Source organism: Hylobates moloch, unplaced genomic scaffold, assembly GCF_009828535.3.
Source record: "Hylobates moloch isolate HMO894 unplaced genomic scaffold, HMol_V3 SCAFFOLD_10, whole genome shotgun sequence".
NCBI classification, from domain to species: domain Eukaryota; kingdom Metazoa; phylum Chordata; class Mammalia; order Primates; family Hylobatidae; genus Hylobates; species Hylobates moloch.
The window spans coordinates 15,634,657-15,657,094 of record NW_026652285.1 but is presented as its reverse complement, the minus strand read 5'-3'; the positions used below and the strand labels follow the sequence as shown (position 1 = coordinate 15,657,094).

The following is a 22,438-nucleotide window of genomic DNA, read 5'->3' as shown; positions in this document are numbered from 1 at the left end:
AAGTTGCTTAGGCTGTAACTTGAAGTCACCCTACAGTCCTCTTTGTCTCCAGATCCTGTCCACTTTCCTTTCCGAAGGTCTTTCAGATCCATTTCCTTCTTTCCACCTCCACTGGCACTGCCCTCATACAGAGTCTCATCATGTCTTCCTGGATTGCAGCTTCCTTCCAGGTCTCTCAGCCTCAAGTCTTAGGCCTCCCATTCAATTTTCCGTGTTACTGTCAGAGGGATTTTTCTAAACTAGCTTAAAACCCGTCCGTGGTTCTCCATGGCCTTCCAGATCAAATGTGCTCCCTGAAGACTGGCCTGTGAGCCCCTTCACACCAGTAATCCTAACCCTGCATGCAATTCCCAGAACACAAGGCATTTGTTCTCAAATCCTGCAGCTTTCTTTGCTTGCTTCTCCTTCTGCCTGGGATCCTTCCCATCCTCCATGGTTTCTCTCCTCCTTTCCTCCTCCTCAAGTTCAGATATTTCCCTCACCTGTATCCCTCTGTTGTAGGATTCATCACAAACTACACTGAATCTCTTGACTGTGCAGAAGAATGAATTGTTTCCCAGCATCTAGCTTTGACATAAAAGTTGCTCAATAAATACTTGACAAATGAATGAACTCTATTAAAGTAGAGTTCAGTCATAGTTCAGGGAAGCGGCCCTGAAATAGCTGGCTCTGAAAGAAGGAAATACCAGTTATTGCGATTATGTTGTTAGATGGGTAGAATTTCGCATTCGATTAAGGGATACAGTTTTGTGTTTCTTCAAGCTAAAGAAACTAAAGCCTATAAAGGCTGATTTAAAAGACCTCTTCTCTAGACTTGATGAAACGCTGTAATTGCAATCTTTGGCTAACACTGAGGAGTTCAGGAATGCCAAGCAAGTGTTTCCAGAAATGTCAAACCTGCTGTTTTAAAATATGTCATTCCAGGGCACAGTTAAATATAAAACTTGCTCCGATGAGGTGTGAGAAGTGGGCCGGTGAACTGTGAAATGAAATCTGCCTAATGAGGGCCAAGGCCAGCACACACAGGGACCTATTTGCAGTAAAACAACGTGGGGTGACGCCTAAGAAATAGACAACATTAACACAAAGGGAGCCTACTACGTAGCACATTTCCGCTAGACATAAAAGAGACACCTTTCCAGGCAGCAACTCTAAAAATGAATGCACCACCTAGTGAGGTGCGAGCCTTTCTCCCCACGAGGCGTCCGGTGCAACCGCATGCGGACAGCGGGGCTCCAGCAGAGGCGGGGCGGATGCGGAGACAAGGCGCCTAGGAGACTGGGCTAAGGCTTTGACTGTCCGAACGAAGATTCTTTCGAACCTATTGATTTTTTCTAGTCTTACGATTCTTTCGAACCTTTTCATTCTTTCCATTCTCGGTTCTAAGCATTAAAGCGCAGCTGAGAAAGGCAGCAACAAAGATGGGAAGGGAACTAGCAGGAGTTCTCAGAGAAAAATGGGTGATAATTTAGGGGAGAAGCCATAAACAAGAGACTGAGCGAGAAGCGGAGCACACGCAGAAGACGAAACAAGGAGGAGGAGAGGAGAAGAAGAACCTTGGCGAAGGAAGAGGGTGACCAAACTCGTCCTGGACTGGAGGAGGGCAGGCCCGCCCAGAGGGAATCGGCTGCTTTAAGGGAAGCCCCGCCCCCTGGTGGTGACGCTCCACCAGGCCCGTCCGCGATTGGCTGCGGCCGGAGGGCGGGACGCGGTTGCTAGGCGAGGAGGGGATCCGGCTGGCCCCCGCCTCCCGGAGCGCGGAGCCGCGGGAGCGGAGCGGAGCGGAGGTTAGCGGCGTGGCTGGAAGATGGCGAGCGGCCGGGACAAGCGGCCGCCCTGGCGGCTAGGGCGGCTCCGGTTGCTCCTGTGCCTGCTGCTGCTGGGGAGCTCGGCCCGGGCGGCTCACATCAAGAAGGCGGAGGCGACTACGACAACGACGAGCGCGGACGCCGAGGCGGCCGAGGGCCAGTTCGACCGTTACTACCACGAAGAGGAGTTGGGCTCGGCTCTGAGGGAGGCGGCGGCCGCGGGGCCCCCCGGCCTGGCCCGCCTCTTTAGCATCGGCCGCTCGGTGGAGGGCCGGCCGCTGTGGGTGCTGCGCCTCACGGCCGGCCTGGGGTCGCTAATCCCTGAGGGCGACGCGGGGCCCGACGCTGCGGGGCCGCTGCTGCCCGGCCGGCCCCAGGTGAAGCTGGTGGGCAACATGCACGGCGACGAGACCGTGTCGCGCCAGGTGCTGATCTACTTGGCCCGCGAGCTGGCGGCCGGCTACCGCCGCGGGGACCCGCGCCTGGTCCGCCTGCTCAACACCACCGACGTGTACCTGCTGCCCAGCCTCAACCCCGATGGCTTCGAGCGCGCCCGCGAGGGCGACTGTGGCCTCGGCGACGGCGGCCCGCCCGGTGCCAGCGGCCGCGACAATAGTCGCGGCCGTGACCTCAACCGCAGCTTTCCCGACCAGTTTAGCACCGGCGAGCCTCCCGCCCTGGACGAGGTGCCCGAGGTGCGCGCCCTCATCGAGTGGATCCGCAGGAACAGGTGAGTGTTGCCTGCCCCCTCCCCGTCCGTGTGAGCCTCCAAGGGCCGAGGCTGGTTCCGGCACCCAGTAGGCGCTCAAACAATGCTGGCATAAGGGGTTGCGGTGGTGAAGGTGAAGGGAGACACCTTGTAACGGGGACAGGGCCCAGAGGCCGCGTAGCCTCCCGTCCTGCTAATCATCAGAGAGTTGCCTCCTAGAGGCTGTCATTTGTTCAAGGGATGGCTGGAGGGGACACTCCTTTCTGACATTCTGGTCCCTATTCTTACAGGGGCATAGAATATGAGCGAGAAGAGATCTTAAGGATAACCTAGGTCAGCTCACACATTTTATAGATAAGCTGTCAATGTTGTTATCTTCTATCAAAAGTGCCTAATGTTATAGGCGCTGTGCTAATTTTTTCTGTGACTGCAGTATCTCACTTTATTTTGGCCACAACCTGATGTCATAGACACCATCAGTTTTGCATATGGGGAAATTGAGGGTCAGATTGGTTAACTGATTTACATAGGAGTGTGGCTGGGACTTAGAATTAGGCAATCTGATTCCCGATAGTCCTCTTAGCCACGGAGGGAGACTGGAGCCCAAAAATGGCAGATGATATTCCCAGGATCTTCCCCTTGCCTATTTGAGAGAAGCTGGTTTTTCTCCAATTTTTACCTCTGACTCAGCTTAAGAAGATATGGACTTAGCTGGAGAACTTGCACAGATCTGTGAGCCGCTTCATTTTAGACTTTGAGAGGTTTGCGATGTCATTTGTGCACCTTATTAGCCTGGGCAGAATGGCTAATGGTCACACTTTTAATACACACTTTGTTATTAAGCATTGCGTGAGGTTTAAAAAATTACAAAGTAGAAGAATGAGGACCTCAAGAAATTAGTATAAAACAAGAGAATATTATAAATATTTATGAGGTATGTTGGCGTACCCAGTTAAACTTTATAGGAATTGTTCCCACTGGCAAGATGTGTGTGGGCTGCAATAACACGGACCATCTCTGTGGAAGAGGTAGAGCTTGAGCTATCTCCAGAGATGGGCAGGATTTTCAGCAAAAAGGAGAGGAATAAAACAAGAGGGAACTCACTCCAGATGGCATAGTGTCTGAAGTGAGCAGGCATCTCTTCCCCTTTTCTAGCATCAGCTTTCCCCCATTTTTGTATCTTCATAAGGCTTTTGAAGCAATAACTGATCATTCCATCTGGATTAAAAGAAGATTTCTGAGGGACTGCTAAGATGAAGAAGTTTCCCTGCGGGACTTGGAATCATTTCTTCTGCAAGATTTCTGTCATATATAGAAGATCTAGAAAATTCTTGGGTGTTAGGACAGTTCCTGAGTCTTTTCGTCTTCTATCTTTTACTTTACTCCTCTTGATAAGCTCTCTTGTAGATACATAAATTCACATAGACTTTCTGGGAGGATTTTTTTTTTCTTTTTTTTTTCTTTTAAATACGATCGTGTCATGACCTCTGAACATCTGCATAATAAATATGACTTTGACATACACTTACTGACAGAGCTGTGATGGCCAGGGCTTTTTGGAGATGATACATCAAATGCACCGTTTGCATTGCTTAAATGTTTAAAATGCTCTGTCCTTGCACCTTTAAAATGCTGTGATCCTTGCAGGGATGTAAATTCTGTGCCTGGATTTTTCTTTTCGGTATTAGTTGTGCCGTGACCAAATATGAAAATAAGCTTTTTCTTGGTGCAAGTCGCCTTGAGGCTATACAGAGTCATTTTGGTCTGTGGCTGTGGACTACCCTAATCATATCTGTTCTTCAAATATGTAACTCTAATTAATCAAAAGGGAAAGTAGGTGATCATATATGGTGAAGAGTATATCCATCCTAACTCAGTCTTCAAAAATTCACTCAAAATGCGTACTCTGTGCTATTAACCAATGACAAAGGACACTGATATGTGAATAAAATTAACAACACAAGCACACACACAATTTGATATTGATGCCTAAATGTAGCGTCAACTTTATGGACAGGATGTTTTTAAAAACTCAAACATTAGTCTGTATGGGAAAACTACCTTTTTCAGTGTATTTTGTGAGGTAAACCATTTGAGTAATTTCGTGATATCCTATTCACTCAGCTATATTCGAATTAGATTTTTGTTATTTTGAATATGTAAAATTTTAAGGCTTAATTTCCTCCAGCTTAGGAAAATGAAGTTTATTTTCTTTGTTTCACTTTATACTTCATCCAATGGATGTTGAGGCAAATACTTAGGAAAATATATAAAAAAATTAACTTTATCATTCACATGAAGATTTTATAGTTGACCCCTTTTTTTATAGTTGACCCCTATACTTCTTTAAGTGAATATACCTACTTAAATTTTCATAGAAGATTAGCATATAAATGATATTTGGATGTGTTTGTGAAAAGCATTATCACAGTGTTGAGAGTGGGTGCAGATGATTTTTTCGGGGGGCTTATATATACATATCTATGATTGTCTGAATCTTTGAAATTTAGTTTGTCTGATATCAAGTTATCTTAATTTTTTTCGAGTTATCTACAGGGTTACCTGGATAGCGTTTAATAGAGTTAATTTAGAGATTAACTGTTTAATATTTATAAACTCATTTCTAATATCTATAATATATTTACCAGCTACTTTAAATCTTATGCCAGGAATGATATGTGATACTGAAGTCAAGTATGAGAAACATTTGAGAGAATTGATTTGAATGGAAACCATAAAGTACCTTTCAAATAAGATTGGAGTTGATTTGCAAAGTTGATTTGACAAAAACTCAAAGCATAATCTTACAGCCATTGTAGTCACTTTCTTTTGAAATCTTCATTATAAGAGTGACATTGGTACTTTCAAAACTGTGTAATTACAGTAGGGAAAATCGAAGTGAATTTTATTACTCAAGTAGATTGCAAATATTTCATTGTTCAAAAGTATTTGATTAGGCCATTTTGACAATATTTCTGAGAAGTGTTGGAAGAAATGTTGAACAAAATGAAAAACAGCATTTTGTAGAGAATCTTGAATTTTAAAGGTTTATTTAAAATGTGTAATTAAAGTAGCGTGCTTTACTTATTTAGAATATTTAATTATCCATTTTATTTTACTAGAATATGAATGCCCAGAGGGCATTTGTTTGGTTCACAGATGTATCTATCCCTGGAATGTCGTTTGGGATGTATCTCTCCCTGGAATGTCGTTTGGCAAATAGTTGACACTGAAGAAATGTTTGTTGCCGAATGGATTACCTGACCTGCCCCAGCCTTCTTATAACTTTCCCAGTGTCAGTGGGGGAAAAATACTTAAAAATTGTTTTAGAATTACAAACCAGAGAGTAAATTGTTAATACCTTAGCTATAGGGGAGAGGTGGTTAGAGTGGAGTTAGAAAGTTAGAATGTTTACTTAGCTTTTGTTTCTGTGTCATTCTATTACCCAAGGACTGGCAGTGGAAGTGGGGAGTAGAATGATAGTTTGTAAGGCAGTGTTTCCTTAAACAGGATGCTAGATATCTCCAAAGAAATGAACATTTGTTGAGCAGGGGCTATAAAGCAGTCTTTATGCCAGATTATGTTTCATGTGTGTTATCTTAATTTTCATAACAACTCTGGGAAATAGGTAGCATTAATCTCCATTTTACAAATGAGAGGAAAACTGAGGTTCAGTGAATTTAAAAGCAGTAACTTCTCCTGATTATGTTATATTACTGGTGAGCAACAGATCTGGGAGACGGAATGTTCTTACCCAAATTTGTCTGTCTCCAAAGCCTGTGCCATTGCCACTACACCAAATGGCATTCTTCTCTGGTGTCTGGAAGGGTGCTAATTATAATTATATTAGTTTTTAGCTAGTTTCTTTTCATAGTCTATGCTAGTGTTTAATCAGTGTCCTTATTGGCAAAGATCTATCTTCTGATGAACAGATTTTGTGTTGCAAGTGATTTTCATTGTTTGATCTTCTCTGGGATAATACTACTCATCATGCTTAAAATAATCTTTCAAATTAGACATGATAGGTTTACTTTTTTTTTCAAGCATATAGAAAAATGTTATATATCAACCCCCTTTAGAATTTCTGTAGGTCAGTTAATTTCAACAACAGAAAGGCAGAAGCAAGAAAATCCAATTTAGAATGGAAAAATAAAAGTATTTAATCTCTACTGATAGTAATGGTTTAAGCTGTTATATAAGGGAAAGATGCTTAAATAGGACTTTAGCATTTTTTTTTTTGCCTTTAGGTTTTAGCTTTTACCATAAAAGGAATTCTTCAGTATTTCTATATAGATAAGTTTGACCAAATTGTAAATTGGTTCACTTAAAAGTAGAAGCATTAAAAAAATTGTTTCTTTTACAGGAGCAGCCTTGTCTCCATGTCAATTTATTTTTTTAATGGCCCAATCAGAAACATTGGGCCTTGGAAGAGCTGCTTCTACAGTGATGCAATGGAGGACTAGTCTTTGATATGGTGTATTGTTTTTCTCTTTAAGCAGCTCACTGAATCAGGTTGTTTTCTTTGTTTGTTTTTTCCCGAATCTTCTCACCTATGGCTTCTCTCTTGAAAATGTGAATTTAGTATATTGTGAAACTGGAGTGAAACACAAAATATCCTTTTAAAAATTAGACTTCCTATCTTAAAAATTCTCTTTGGACGGTAAATGTAAAAAGCATAAAAGTTATTAACCTCATATATGTGCAATGAATATTTATATATACCAGCCATGTTTTCTGTGGAATTTACGTATTATGAAATACAAGTCATAGGCTGAACTATATGAAATTGTCATTTTTGTAGGTTAAAAAAATGGGTGAGGGCAAGGCACAGTGGCTCATGCCTCTAATCCCAGCATTTTGGGAGGCCTGGCAACATGGCGAGACCCCATCACTACCAAAAAGAAAAGGGTGAATATTGGCAAGCTCAAAGCTCGTATAGTTCAACCTAATACATGAATTTGGAATTCCCTAAATAAGACATTTCCTGAAATATTAATTTATACTGTGTTATCCAGCTATTTTTTCAATGAAGGAAAACTCTTTAAAGTTAGTTTAGGTTAACCTGAATTGTTAAAGCTGTTTGAAATCTTAAATTGATAATACTTTCTTTCCATTTTCTTTTTTTGTTGTTGTTAGTCTCCTTATAACAGATAACAGCTGATAGAGTTGTTTTCTAGGTCTCCAAGAAAGATATTGGAGTTTATTTCTAAAAGATTTTGTAGAATTTTTTTAATGCATGGTGTTTTGTGTCCTTTTTTAGTGATACGTGATTTGGTTGTATTTTCAAAGGTTTGTGCTTTCTGGAAATCTGCATGGTGGCTCAGTGGTAGCAAGCTATCCTTTTGATGATTCTCCAGAACATAAGGCCACTGGAATCTATAGCAAAACCTCAGATGATGAAGTATTTAAATACTTGGCAAAAGCTTATGCTTCAAACCACCCCATAATGAAAACTGGTGAGCCTCATTGTCCAGGAGATGAAGACGAGACTTTCAAAGATGGAATCACAAACGGCGCACATTGGTATGATGTGGAAGGTATGCAAAGCATTGAGTTTGCTACATTTTCCCCCTTGTTCGTTGAATTTTCTTATGTGTATTCTGAGCAAAAAAGAAGAAACTTTGTAGAAATCTAACTTTAAAAGATAATATTTCTTTTTATTTTGAAAATTTCAAACCTACAGCAAAATTGAAGGACTACATGAAGAGCTATCTGTCCTTCATTTAAATTCACCACTGTTATCTTATCCCAGATGCCTTGCCTCTCCCTCTGTCACTTTTTCACTCTCTCTACATGCACGTGTATGTGCATGCACACACACACACACACACACACAATCACACAATCTTTTGCCATACCATCCAAAAGTAGGTTGCAGATTTCACAACACTTTACCTATAAGTTCCTCAGCATGTATTTCCCAAGTACAGGGACATTTTCCTGTTTAACTGTATTCTGTTACCATAACTGAGAAATCAACGATAATTTAATATTATCATACCACATGCCGTCCGTAATTCAGATTTCCCCCATTATGTCCAAAGTAGCCTTGGTAGCCCTTTTTTCTCCAGATCTAGGATCCAATCAAAGTTCAAGCATTGCATTTGGCTCTTGTAAAGAGACCATGCTAATAGTCCTATGGAAAAATTCCATAATCTAGATGGTCACTTTCTTCATGGTAAGATTAGGTCAGATTTCCCAGCAAGACTATTATATAGGTCATGTTGCACATCATATCAGGAGACCCATAACGTCAAGCTGCAAGTGGCCAAGTTGGACAGCTTGGTTAACATGATGACCACCAGCAACCAGGTCTCTCCATTTAATTTTAAAATACATATATTTTTTAAGAGATAGGGTCTCACTCTGTTACCCAGGCTGCAGTGCAGTACTACAATCATAGCTCACTGTAATTACAAGCTCCTGGGCTCAAGCAATACTCCTGCCTCAATCTCCTGAGTAGCTGGAACTATAGATGTGTGCCACCATGCTAGCTAATCTTTAAATTTTTTGTAGAGATGGGGTATCACTGTGTTGGCAAGGCTGATCTCAAACTCCTGACCTCAAGTGATCCTCCTACCTCAACCTCCCAAAGTGCTGGGATTATAGATGTGAGCCACTTCACCCAGCCCGGATCTCTCCATTTTACATAAAGGCACATTTTCCTTTTGTATTTTAATCTGTGAGGTGATCATGGAATGCTGTTTTTTTATTTTTATTGTGGTAAAACATATATATATATAAAACATGAAATTTGACAGTTTAACTGTTTTAACATTTTTAAATGTAGAGCTCAGTGGTACTAATTTTCACAATGTTGTGCAACCATCACCACTATTTCAAAAACTTGTTCATCATCCCAAACAGAAACTCTGTAAGCATTAAATAATAGTTCCCACTTCCATCTCTATCCCTTACCCCCAGCCATTGGTAACCTCTAATCTACTTTCTATCTCTGTGAATTTGCCCATTTTAGATATTTCATATAACTGGAGTTATACAATATTCTTCCTTTTGCATCTGGCTAATTTTTCTTAACATAATATTCTTAAGGGTGATCCATTTTGTAGTAGGTATCAGAACTTTATTTTTTATGGCTGAATAATATTCCTTGAATGTATATGTTAGTAATACATTTTGTTTATCTGAAACAACCCCCATTGTTGTTTCCACCTTGGCTACTGGGAATAATGCGTAATGAACGTTGGTGTTCAGGTATCTGTATGAGTCCTTATTTTCAATTCGTCTGCATATATACCCAGGAGTAGAATTGCTGGGTCAAATAGTAATTCTATGTTTAGCTTTGACAGACTATTTTCCATAGTAGATATACCATTTACATTCCCACCAGCAATATATAAGGGTTCCAATTTCTTATGAAATGTTATTTTTTAAAGAATTGTTTGTTGTTGTTGTTGTTGTTGTTGTTGTTGTTTTCAGATGGAATTTCACTTTTGTTGCCCAGGCTGGAGTACAGTGGCATGATCTTGGCTCACTGTAACCTCCGCCTCCTGGCTTCAAGTGATTCTCCAGCCTCAGCCTCCCAAGTAGCTGGGATTACAGGTGCCTGCCACCATGCCCAGCTAATTTTTTGTATTTTTAGTAGAGATAGGGTTTCATCATGTTGGCCAGGCTGGTCTCGAACTGCTGACCTCGAGTGATCCACCCACCTCAGCCTCCCAAAGTGCTGGAATTATGTATGAGCCACCGTGCCTGGCAAGAATTGTTAATACAAGCTCGAACTGTTTACCTTTTCTCTTTAAATGCTATGAAAACAGCTATTACTCTTTTTAAACTTCAGGTATGTTTTGAATAATAACGTTTTTGTTTTTATGCACAGATGTAGATGTAGAGGGAACTTAGAAGGAGTAAGTCAACCAATGGAAATGTCATCAGTGTAAATTTTTTCTTTTCTAGGAGTCTGCCCGTGATGAAATGCCTTAGGTCTTCCTTACCTTTTTATTGGCAGTCACATTATAAAGTGTCGTATGACATGTCTCTTAATGTGTATTTAAACCTTTGAATTACGCTTTTACTTTTTATATCAAGCCATATGTACCCAAAATGGGTCATAAGTTTGAGAACTTAATACTTTTGTTACGGGATCTTTGGGGTGTTGCTTTTCTGGCTGGAAACCTCTGTGCCTGGTGGTGCCTTTGCCCAAGTTCTTGTCCTGTATCCAGGAAGAATGAGGTATGCAGACAAGTGGAGGGTGAGCAAGACAAAGAGGAGCTTTATTGAGCTCAGAGGAGACTGGCAGTGGGCATCTCCTCTCTAGGCAGGTCACCCAGTCAAGTGTTCAGCCCTCAGCACAAAGGAGGCCCTGGAGTGGGTGGCTCCTCTCTACAGGCAGGTCATCCTGATGAGTGTTCAGCTTTCAGCAGAGAGGAGCTACCCTCTGTTGTCCCATCATCTCTCCATCCTCTGCCTTGCTCTGGCCTAGGGCTTTTATGGACCTCAGAGGGGAGGAAGTGTATACCGATTGGTTCATGGGCCCCACGGGCAGCCTGGAAAAGGCACCACAAGTCCCCACTCCAGTCTATGGGACTGGCAGCCTGGCCCCCAGCCTTCAGGCCCTCCCTGGCCTGAAGGTGGGGCCTCACCAGGCACCCCCTCCCTTATACCCAGGAGCTGGTCTGCCTCTCGCTGCTTTCAGTGGCACCCCGGCTGCTCGTGCTAAGGGGCACCTGCAAGCCAGTGCTGAGTTGCCCTCAGTCCCCAACCTTGGTTCCCTCTTCAACACTTGTCAGTGCCCAGTCCGGTGAGGGCCCAGGCAACAGGGCCCAAGCATGTGCATATCCCTCCGGGCTGTGACAGTGCGCCACCTCAGCTCCAACCCCAATCCCGGATAGGAGCAGACGCAAGAATGGGGAGAGGCCAGGCAGCAGGAGCAGGCATCTCCAAGCCTGCAAGGGTAAGGGGGGCCTAGGAGGTCGGGGGACACAGCTGCTGCTAGCTGCCAGCTCTGAGCTCCTGCCGACTCAGTGGAGCATGCAGCCCCAGCCGTGCCCCCTGGGAGCCTGTGGGGGGTGGCTCCTAATCCTCGCTGGGCCAGTGTCTGGGCCAGGGGTGACATTGCCACAAGCTTCCCTGTTGCCCTGGGGCTAAGGAGTGGCCCGGAGCTGATTGCGGGCCTGGGGCCTGGCTGTCAGGAGTGTCAGGCTGGGAGGTCACCCCACGTGGGGCGGACACCGGGAACTTGGCCCCAGGTGGCCCACGCAGAGGCTCCTCCCGAGCCCAGGAACCCGGGACCCTCAGTGGGGTGGGCGCAGTGGCTGCACTTCTGGCCAGGTCCCCAAAGCTGGAGCCGCTCCTGCCTTCCGCCCCGCACCTGAAGCACGGCCCCAGCTCCGCATAGGGGTTCCTCTCTGCTTGAGTACATTACTCCCCCGCTGTGCTGCTCTGGGCCTGACCCCATTACGGCAGCCCCCAGGGCAGCGGGCTGTGGGGGGTGGCAGCGGGCTGTAGGGGGTGGCTGCAGAAGGGGTGGCTGTCCGCCTCCTTCCCGCATCCTCCGGCCTGCTGCTGCTATCACTTTCTAGAATTTTCTGATCCTCCTATAGTTTCTACGAGTGTTTCTTTTGTATCAGAAGCATTCAAAAAGAGGTTTGACATACTATTTAGAAGTCAAACCTTCTTCCCATAACAATTAGAGGTGATTTGAAAATCATTAAAAAATTTTTTATAGATAATGGACTTAATATGTAATTTTTACATTTCAGTCCTTAGTAAATATATTTAATAAAACCTAACTTTGAACTGGTGGTTTTGTAATCTAGTCAAGTTGCTTCATTAATTTGAGATGATGTTACTTAAAATAATGGGGTAAATACTTAACTTTGCCTTTTTGGAAAAAGTTGTAAAAGGTTAGAAAGTAATTTCTAACTGACAATTAATTGAGGAAGGTAAATGTATCTCATACTACTTAAAAAATAAATATCCTGCCTCTACAAAACGTAGGTGTACTTTGGTATTAAGGCCAGAGATTATTTGGTGAAGCTAGTTATCATCAGATTTTTCTGATTATTCAAACATCTGAAGAAGCTACATTATACTGCTGTCATTTTTATTTTTATGAGCGTCAACTTTTCTCTTGTTTCAGCTGAATGTCAGATATGTCTTATTTCTACAATAACTGGCTTATTTCTCTTCGTACCTCAGCAAATATTGAGCAGTTTCCCCTTGAAGAGGGGGCTGTGATGGTTTTAGTTTCAACAGGCTGAATTCATTGTGTTTAGTGAGTAAGATATTGTGAAACCTTGTGACTAGGCACATATTCAAAAAACCCGGATGTCCTGGAGTAATTTTTTTTTTTTTTTTTTTTTGAGACAGAGTCTTGCTCTGTTGCCCAGGCTGGAGTGCAGGCATGATCTCAGCTCACTGCAACCTCTGCCTCCTGGGTTCAAATGATTCTCGTGCCTCAGCCTCTTGAGCAGCTGGGATTGCAGGTGTGTGCCACCATGCCGGCTAATTTTTTGTATTTGTAGTAGAGACAGGGTTTTACCATGTTGACCAGGCTGGTCTTGAATTCCTGGCCTCAAGTGATCCGCCCGCCTTGGCCTCCCAAAGTGCTGGGATTATAAACGGGAGCCACATGCTCAGCCGAGTAATTTTACTGATGTTCTATGTGATATATTTAGGAATTCTAGCTTAAAGAAGTATAGACCTTTAGAGCTGAAAGTGAATATATTGATTTAGTTCAACCCTTTTGTTTTGGAGAAAATCAAGGCCTGAGAGAGGAACTAACTTGTGCGATATAATGTATTCATATAGCAAATATTTACTGAGTTCCTGCCGTGCCACATACACTGTATTAGGTGATGTACTGGTATACAGTGAGAGCAAAACAGAAACAACTCCTGCTCTGAGGAATCAGACAGTATATTAGTAGTGTGGAATGTGGGGTGGTTTGGGCCCTAGTGCCTTTGCCTTCATTGCCAGGGCTGGCCCAGCATATCTAGCTGCCTATGTGGGTGAGCCTTGCTTCACTCAGCATGTCTCACAAACCTCCTCAGGATGCATTTGGGAAATGGCTATCCTAATAAGGCTGAATAGCCACATCCCTTCCAAAGCCTCGTTATTATGAGACCTACTCTGGACTTGTTCATGGAGCAAGATGCCTTTTCTTTTTTTTGAGATGGAGTTTCGCTCTTGTTGCCCAGGGTGGAGTGCAATGGCGCAGTCTCGGCTCACTGCAACCTCTGCCTCGTGGGTTCAAGCGATTCTAGTGCCTCAGCCTTCCGAGTAGCTGAGGTTACAGGCATGTACCACCACGCCCGGCTAATTTTTGTATTTTTAGTAGAAACAGGGTTTTACCATGTTGGTCAAGCTGGTCTTGAATTCCAGACCTCAAGTGATCCACCTGCCTCGCCCTCCCAAAGTGCTGGGATTACAGGCCTGAGCTACCGCGGCTGGCTGCCTTTTTTTTTTTTTTTTTTTAAATCACAGTGCGCTGATTTGTATGCCATTTGCCTACTGTTCTTTCTTCACAGTTTTGAAGACATTGTAAAAATCATATGATGTTTTAGTATGTTTATTCCAAAGCAGATTTAATAAAAACTGAACTGTAGTTTTAGGTCAACTTTTAAGCCATGGCGTGTGCTTGTAGTCGCAGATACTTGGGAGGCCAAGGCGGGAGGATCTTGAGTTCAAGCCCAGCCTGGGCAAAATAATGAGACCCTGTCTCCAAGAAAACAAATAGACAAAAAAGAATTGCCTTCTTTCAAATTACACGATTTAAGAAAGGGCAGGCAACTTATAATTGAAATTATTTGATCAAAGATCATAGTTTTATGTAACTTTTAGAAGTTTTCTTGGGCAGAACATTGTTGTATTTTATTTTCTTGCAGATAAAGAACAGTAGAAGGCAGTGCAGTGTAGTGGCAAAGAGAGAGCTTTGGAATCGTTGCCTTAGGGTGGAATCACAACTCTGCCTTGACTAGCTGTGTGCGTGTGTGTGTGTGTGTGTGTGTGTGTGTGTGTGTGTGTGAGATGTGGGTGAGAGACAGAAATAATCTTGGACAAGTTAATGAATTTCTCTAAGCCTCAATTCCCACTTATATAAAATTAAGATAAATACTATCTACTCACAAGATTGGGAGGCTCAAGTGAGAATGTGTGTAAAGCACTGTAGCCTAGCATCTGGTGCCATGGCTACTTATCTCTGCTAGAGTTTAAACTTACTGTTGAAGGTAGGGACTTTGTTTTATTCCATTTTCTATTTCTAACACACACAACCATGCCTGGTATATATAAGGTAAATAATAGTCTTTTTGGAATAAATGAATTTTTGCCATCTGAAACATAAATACATAGTTATTTGATCTTTGGATAATTTTTATTTATTTATTTATTTTTTTTGGAGACAAAGTCTCACTCTGTCACCCAGGCTGGAGTGAAGTGGTGCAATCTCGGCTCACTGCAGCCTCTGCCTCCCAGATTCCAGCGATTCTCCTGCCTCAGCCTCCCAGTTAGCTGGGATTACAGGCATGCAGCACTACGCCTGGCTAATTGTTGTATTTTTAGTAGAGACGGGGTTTCACCATATTGACCAGGCTGGTCTCGAACTCCTGATCTCAAGTGATCTGCTCGCCTCGGCCTCCCAAAGTGCTAGGATTACAGGCATGGGCCACTGCACCCGGCCTAAAATCTTAGATCTTTAGTTAATCTTGTAACAATTTATAAAAGTATTCTTCCTAGTTTTGCTCCTACTCTGAGTAAATAAGCTTGCCTTACTGGTAGATCCTAGATCAGTATTATTTGAAATTTTTTTTCTTACTTGTAACCTATAATATGAAATACCTTTTAGTTGTGTATGTACATTTCATATATATGTGTGTAAATAAAAAAAATTTCATGGAACAATACTTTTACTATACATTCTGGTATTTTTTTTTTAGTTTGTTCTATATCATTCTTTAAAAAATATGTCTGAACCCACTAATATATCTCTCACAACCCACTAATGGATGATGACCTGCAGTTTGAAAAAACACTATTCTTGATCACTCTGTGGTAGAATTCATTTATTTTCAAATTCTAAGTAGGAACAAAACACCTTACGAGTTGTGTGTGATAACTTATTACTTGGGTTTTTCCTCCCAACTTGTTTATATGTTTCAGTTATTTCCAGTGAGGACTGGGCCACAGTATTTATCTCAGATGTTCTACTTTTAGATTGCCTTCCCTAAAATACGAATGAGTGTTGAGTTAGGAAATTGGTCAGAAATGTAGTTGTCAGGCCTATGTATTGCTCATGTGAGTCTATGGATTCTATGATTAGTTAGGACAGCTGCCATAAAGCTTTATATTTGTCTTCTTAAGCCACTATAAACTTGAGTCTGAGCCTTTTCAAACTAGTAATTATGATTGTTTTCTCCTCTGGAAGAAGAAGAAACTGTTCTTTGGATTTATCAAGCTTTCTTCCCTCTCCTTTTATACAATGGACAGAGTTATGAAATGTGGCCAGAAAGCATATAATGTAACCAATTCAGTTTTTTGTGTGAATATCAACTCCTTTTATCATGCAGACAACTATTCTTTCCCCAAACTGGAGTTCAGACTGAGCAGTAGCAGTGTGCTTTAAATATTGAAGTATGTTTGGCTGGAAGTAGATTGTTGATGGAAAAGGAAGAGCATGGGGAAAATAATTACCCACCTATTTTCAACAATGCTGTTGAAAGTTTAGATTTGGTCTAGAAATGGACCAGAAAGCTTATTTTTGAGGAGTATTTTCTGTGTCATTAAATAGGATATTATGAATTAACCCATATAACACCAGAAAATTGTAATCTAAAACAAAAAGGGATAAGATGAACAGTATATAACTGTAAAAATACAATATCTGATATTAAGAAACAGACAAATCCATAAATATAGTAGGAAGTTTAAAATAGGCCTCTTTCAGAACTGATAGGTCATAAAGATCATAACTGTTAGATCACAAAAATGTGAGTAAGGATACAGTGGATTTGAATAACATGAATAAACCAATCTGACCTAATGAACGTTTACAGAATACTGTCCTTATATCTAATTTTCCTGCAGTCTGTTTACTAATTTCAGGTGTGGATGGCTAAGAAACTAGCTGTCACACTTAGGGAAGATGCATCTGGTTCTGTTAGAGCTTGTGTTACTTTGTTTTTAAGATTATATATTAAAAACTAAACAACAAAGATACACAGGTAAAATAGGCCCAGGAGCAGTGGAGCACACTTGTAATCCCAGCACTTTGGGAGGCTGAAGTAGGAGGATTGCTTGAGGCCAGGAATTTAAGACCAGCTTGGGCAACGTGGTGAGACCTCATCTCTAAAAAAATACAAAAATTAGTGGGGCATGGTAGTGCACCTCTGTAGTCCCAGCTACTTGAGAGGCTGAGGCAGCAGGATAGTTTGAGCTCAGGAATGTGAGGCTGCAGTGAGCTATGATTGCGCCACTGCACTCCAGCCGTGTTTTGTTTTTGTTTTTTTTTTGGCAGGGCAAGACCCGTGTCAAAAAAAAAAGCTTATAATACAGGGTTCATAGGATCAAGTCTAATACTTCTTAGCATGGGAGCGAAGATCCCACAGTCTGACTCAAGCCTATAAGTTTAGCCTCAGCTCCTACCTCTCCTCTGCCACCGGACTACTTGTCCTTCCCAAATGTGAACCTTCACATGTTAGGCTATTCTCTGTCTGAAATGCTTTTCACCAGTTTAGCTGTAACCTCTTCTGAAACCTCTCCTGTAATAACTGTCACTATCCTGCCTTAGCTTTTTGTTTGTACAGTACCATCAGTATAATACTTATCCACTTATGTCGTTAATAGTTTTTTTGTTTCCTGTTAGTGTATGAATTCTTTGATGATAAGGACAGTGTAGTGCTATTCGTTTTGGAGTCATCTTTGTGGAAAATGTATTGGCAGGAAAGAGTCCTAGAGGAGGGAAAACTAGAGAGGTGTTTACAGTCATCTGGAATGAGGTCTCTTTGGAGATAAGGGCTGTACCTAGAGGGCATGTAGGGGAATGAAAAGGGAGTATAAGATACATATATAAGAAATTATGCAAGAAGAACTGCAGAATTGACCATCGTTTAAATGGCAGAACAGAATGTCAAAGAGAGGATGTCAAAGATATGACTTTGAGGATTTTGAGCTTGGATTAGAAAAAATGGGAGTGGGAAAAACTAATTGGATGGTGGGGATTGGGAGTCAGTGAGCGAGCGTGTGTGTGTGTGTGTGTGTTCGTTCAGGTGAGAGAGGAGTGAAAACTGGAAATATTAATAGTACTTGATGTACTAGTCACAAGTATCCAATGGGCAGTTAGGAAATAGGTTCTAGAGCTTGGGAGAGAGGTCAAGATGAGAAAGAGATTTAGGAGTTTTGAGACATTTGGAAAGCATATGGCAGTGTACATGATTTTGAAAATTGAATTGATAGTGTTTTCTGGCATAATTTAATTGCGTGGAGCTGGAAGTTCAACCAGAGCATATATATAAATGAACAGATGGGTGCTTTTTTTTTTTTTTTTTTTTAACCTCCAAAGTGAATGCATTTCATACTGGGATGTTTTCCTTAAGGAATGCCAACAATTCAGATATTAATCCTCAGCCTGATCATATTTTAAAGGTACAGTTGCTAATCAAATGTGCATTAGTAAAGTGCTTTTGGTCTTACCTGATCTTGCACATTAAAGAGCTGTTGAGGCTTTTTCTTCTCTTTATTTTCTCTTTTAAAATCTGAGTGCTGCCTAATTTAAAAGGAAAGCAAAAAGGTAAAACAATACTCTAAAACAGAATATTTGCTTGGAGTCATGAGTTGGCTTTAGTAAATTGAAGCATAATCTAGTATAAAGACTGACCTTTAGGAGCAGTGCGGTTGTGTACTTTGTAACATGATAATAGGCCTAAATGAAGAGAACCTAACGCTCCTTTAGGATTTGGCCCCCGGTCTTTAGATCTAATGTGTATAAATTGGATGTACTTTTTTCTTTTCCTTTTTTCTTGTTTAACTCAGGTGGTAGAGAATGGGAGAGTACATTAAAAAAAAAAAAAAAAGGAAAATACAGTTCAAAGAGCTATGTGGGAGACAGTGTTAACCAAGTTAGACAAAAATGAAAACAGATGCAGGACTGTGTAATTTAGTTTAACTCTGTAGAATCATGTCATTAGCAAATATATATTCAATGGGAGTGGTGAAGGAAATAGATTTTCACAAGATAGGTTGCTAAGAATACAAAGACCAGGTTCAGTTAGTTAAGATTTTTTTTTTTTTTTTTTTTTTTTTTTTTTGTGACAGAGTCTCGCTCTGTCGCCCAGGCTGGAGTGCAGTGGCGCAATCTCGGCTCACTGCAAGCTCCGCCTCCCGGGTTCACGCCATTCTCCTGCCTCAGCCTCTCCGAGTAGCTGGGACTACAGGCGCCCGCCACCACGCCCGGCTAATTTTTTGTATTTTTAGTAGGGACGGGGTTTCACCATGGTCTTGATCTCCTGACCTCGTGATCTGCCTGTCTCGGCCTCCCAAAGTGCTGGGATTACAAGCGTGAGCCACCGCACCCAGCCTCAGTTAGTTAAGATTTGATCAATGTGAACTTCAATTTAAAAATTAGGAATTTGGGGAATTTTTTTTAAGAGCAACCTCTGATTTTTCCATTCATTTGGTCCAGATTTTCCACCTAAAATTTTTTACGAACATTATGCTCATTAGCTTTTAAAAATATCTCAGAACGTACAAAATTATCACTTAATAACTCACTTATTGCCTATAAAAATTGTTCAGGAAATTCAAAGTCGTGAGAGAATTTCTCACTATCCTTCAAAGTAGTTTTAATAAAGTAGTATCATTAAGCTCCAAATTGAAATATAGGGTAGAAATTGTCTGTCTATATACCTAGACTTTAAAATGCTTTTCCTATTTAAAAAAACACATTGTAGTTTTCTTGTAAAAGATTAATAGGGTTCTTGTGTAATGCAGTTTGACACTTTATAGTTGGCCTGCAGAGGCGAGTAAAAAAACAAAACAAACTTGCTGTTTCTTAACACTGAAGCATTGACTATATTTTTTCTGTTGGCTTTCTGTTTGAGACAGAAGAGTGAATCTTTAGTATCTTTGAATGAAGGATTGAATTTATTAATCTCCCCTGCGCTTAAAAGCTAGATCTTTCTGTGGTGAAAAGAGTGATAAGAGACTTGTTTCCTAATCAAGATGGATTGAATATCTTAAAACATATGAAGATTAGTTGTGCTACAAATCAATTGAAAGCATTGAATGGATATGAGTAGATCACTTGATCAGAAGATTTAGCTACCCATAACAATTAGCATTGGTATTGATCACAATTTGCAGTATTACTAGACAGATTCCTAATGGTTACACTTTGAGTCTTGTTCTTTGATACTGGTAAATGAATGGTAGGTTTCTTTCTTTCCTTTCCTTTCCTTTCCTTTCATTTCCTCTTCCTTTCTTCCTTTCTTTCCTTCTTTCCTTCCTCTCTTTCTCTCTCCTTTCTCTCTCTCTCTTAATTTTTAGATCTCAATTTTCATACATATTATTTCCTAAAATTAATCTGCCTGAGAAAGATACTTGCTGTGGAGGTTCTATCTCATATTCTCTTCTCCCAATTGACCGAAGACAGGCATACTTTTCTACCCATCTGAATCACATTGTGGTGTATTGCCTTGGAGTTTTACAAACTTCCAGGGCACTAAAACAAAAGGGACAATTTGGTGATTACATTAATAGTTAAATGGTACCATAAAAGCATCACCCCCAATTTTTCTTTGAAAGATATATTTTCAGTAATTATTTCTTATATTTACTATTTTATTATTTAACAAAATTTGTAAAAAAACTATGCCTTTTTGATAAATTATGTGCTAGTGACTATTGTAATAATTCAATTTAGAGGACACAATGCTTAGAGCATTACAGTCATTGGAAATTAAGAAAAATTTAGATACACATGCATATTATGGATTGAAGAATTGTAGAATGGTTGGCGAAAGACTTTCAAGCATGCAGGTATATCACATTCAAATAGCATTCTGTGGAGGAAGTAGAATGGAAAAAAAGTTCAAAGAGAAAAAGGGAAGATGTGGCTGGGTATGGTGGCTCAGGCCTGTAATCCCGGCACTTTGAGGGGCCGATGCAGAAGGATTAGTTGAGCTGAGGACTTCAAGACCAGCCTGAGCAACATAGTGAGATATGTCTCTACAAAAAGTAAAAATAAAAAAATTAGCCGGGCATGGTGGTGCACATCTGTAGTCCAGTCTACTCAGGAGGCTGAGGTGGGAGGATCAGTTGAGCCTGGAGGGCAAGGCTGCAGTGAGCTGTGACTGCGCCACTGCGCTGCAGCCTGGGTGACAGAGCAAGACTCCTGTCTCGATCTCCTGACCTCGTGATCCGCCCGCCTCGGCCTCCCAAGGTGCTGGGATTACAAGCGTGAGCCACCGCGCCCGGCCGACTCCTGTCTCAAAAAACAAAAAACAAAAAACAAAAAAGAAGATATAAAATTCCTTAAAGAGGCATGGTCAGGCAGCTTTTAAATAGATATTTCTAGAAATCAAATCTTTGGCATTTTTATTTGGATATATTTAAAATAATAATATGAAAGTTTTATTTAAAAAAAACTGGGCATGGTGCAGTGGTTCACACAGTATAATTCCAGCACTTTAAGAGGCCAAGATGGGAGGACTGCTTGTGCCCAGGAGTTCGGGACCAGCCTGGGCAAAATAGTGAGACACTGTCTCTACAAAAAAAAAAAAAAAGAGAAAAATTTACATTATGCAGGATATTCCTTTGTTTACAACTATTTAAACTTAAGATGAAAACTTGTGAATACCAACTTAAAAATTTGTGAAGTGTTGCATATTTTTTCAGTTATTTTAGTATTAACAAACAAATTGAAGATCATTGGTTTATATAACCCCCGAGAGACTAATAGAATAGTAGAATAGAATAGAATAATAATAGAATAATAGAAACTTGCTTCTTTATGATTGTTAATAAGTAGGATAAATTGCAGATCATTTATACTATTAAAGTGCTTTATTGCTTTGAGGTGTGCCTATAACTGAATGTTTTACTTCCAAAATTAAAATTTTCTTTGGCTGAATAAAGATATTCTGAAACCTGACATTTTTCCTTTAATCTTTGTTGAGCCAAATGACGTATCAACTTAAAAAGATAAGCAAATATATTAACTGAATCTGGCAGTAGCTGCAGCTGTTATTAATGTCAGGCCTATCTACAGATCAGTGGCTACTCCCTGTTTGGGTGAAGTCTAGCTTTGGGTAAGTAGGTTTTGTTGAGAAAAAAATAATTAAGACAGCAAACCTGAACCAGCTACTTAGTTAGGATTACTTATTATACAGTCTTTGACATTTGGTTTCAGAAAAATAAATGTTAAATTTAACATAGATGGCAAATAATGCCTATCTGTGACATCTCACAAAAAATTCTTGAATTATTCATAACTTAATGTCCCCATTTGGTTCCATGTTTTAAAATAATTAAAAAAAAAATTTTTAAATTTAAAAAATTTTTTAAAATAATTAAAAAAAAATTCCTAAACCAAAACTTGAAGTTGATGAATAAAGACGTTTTGATATTCTAATGCTAGGATAGTTTTTTTTTTGTCTTATGAAATAAAAATTAGTTTGCTACTCTTCTGACATTTATGAGTTTAAAGAAGATAAAGGTAGACATCACAACTCATTAATTGCCTTTTGAAAACAGTTCATTATTATAGACTCAGAGGAAACGTGCTTTACTTTTATGAGATTGTATCAAGACAGAGATAAATATTTTATAATATATTTATGTTATTGATTTCAATATAATTCCATCGTGGTCAGAGAACACCCTTTGTATGATTTAAGTTCTTTTAAATGTGTTAAGTTTGACCTAGGATATGGTCAGACTTGGTGCATGTTCCATGTGTACTTGA

At 40.6% G+C, this 22,438-nt stretch overlaps 1 protein-coding gene across 2 annotated transcripts in view; it reads left to right on the top strand.

The window, feature by feature from the left end:
• The first annotated feature begins 1,308 nt into the window (after nucleotides 1-1,308).
• CPD (carboxypeptidase D) overlaps nucleotides 1,309-22,438 on the top strand; it is a 72,641-nt gene continuing 51,511 nt past the window's right edge. Inside the window, exons 1-2 of one of the 2 annotated variants that reach the window (XM_058445217.1) lie at nucleotides 1,309-2,538; nucleotides 7,807-8,054. In XM_058445217.1, the coding sequence (XP_058301200.1) occupies nucleotides 1,808-2,538; nucleotides 7,807-8,054 (979 nt within the window). In that variant the 5' untranslated portion in view covers nucleotides 1,309-1,807. The remainder of the gene's footprint in view (nucleotides 2,539-7,806; nucleotides 8,055-22,438) is intronic. The other variant, XM_032163103.2, reaches the window with a different exon arrangement.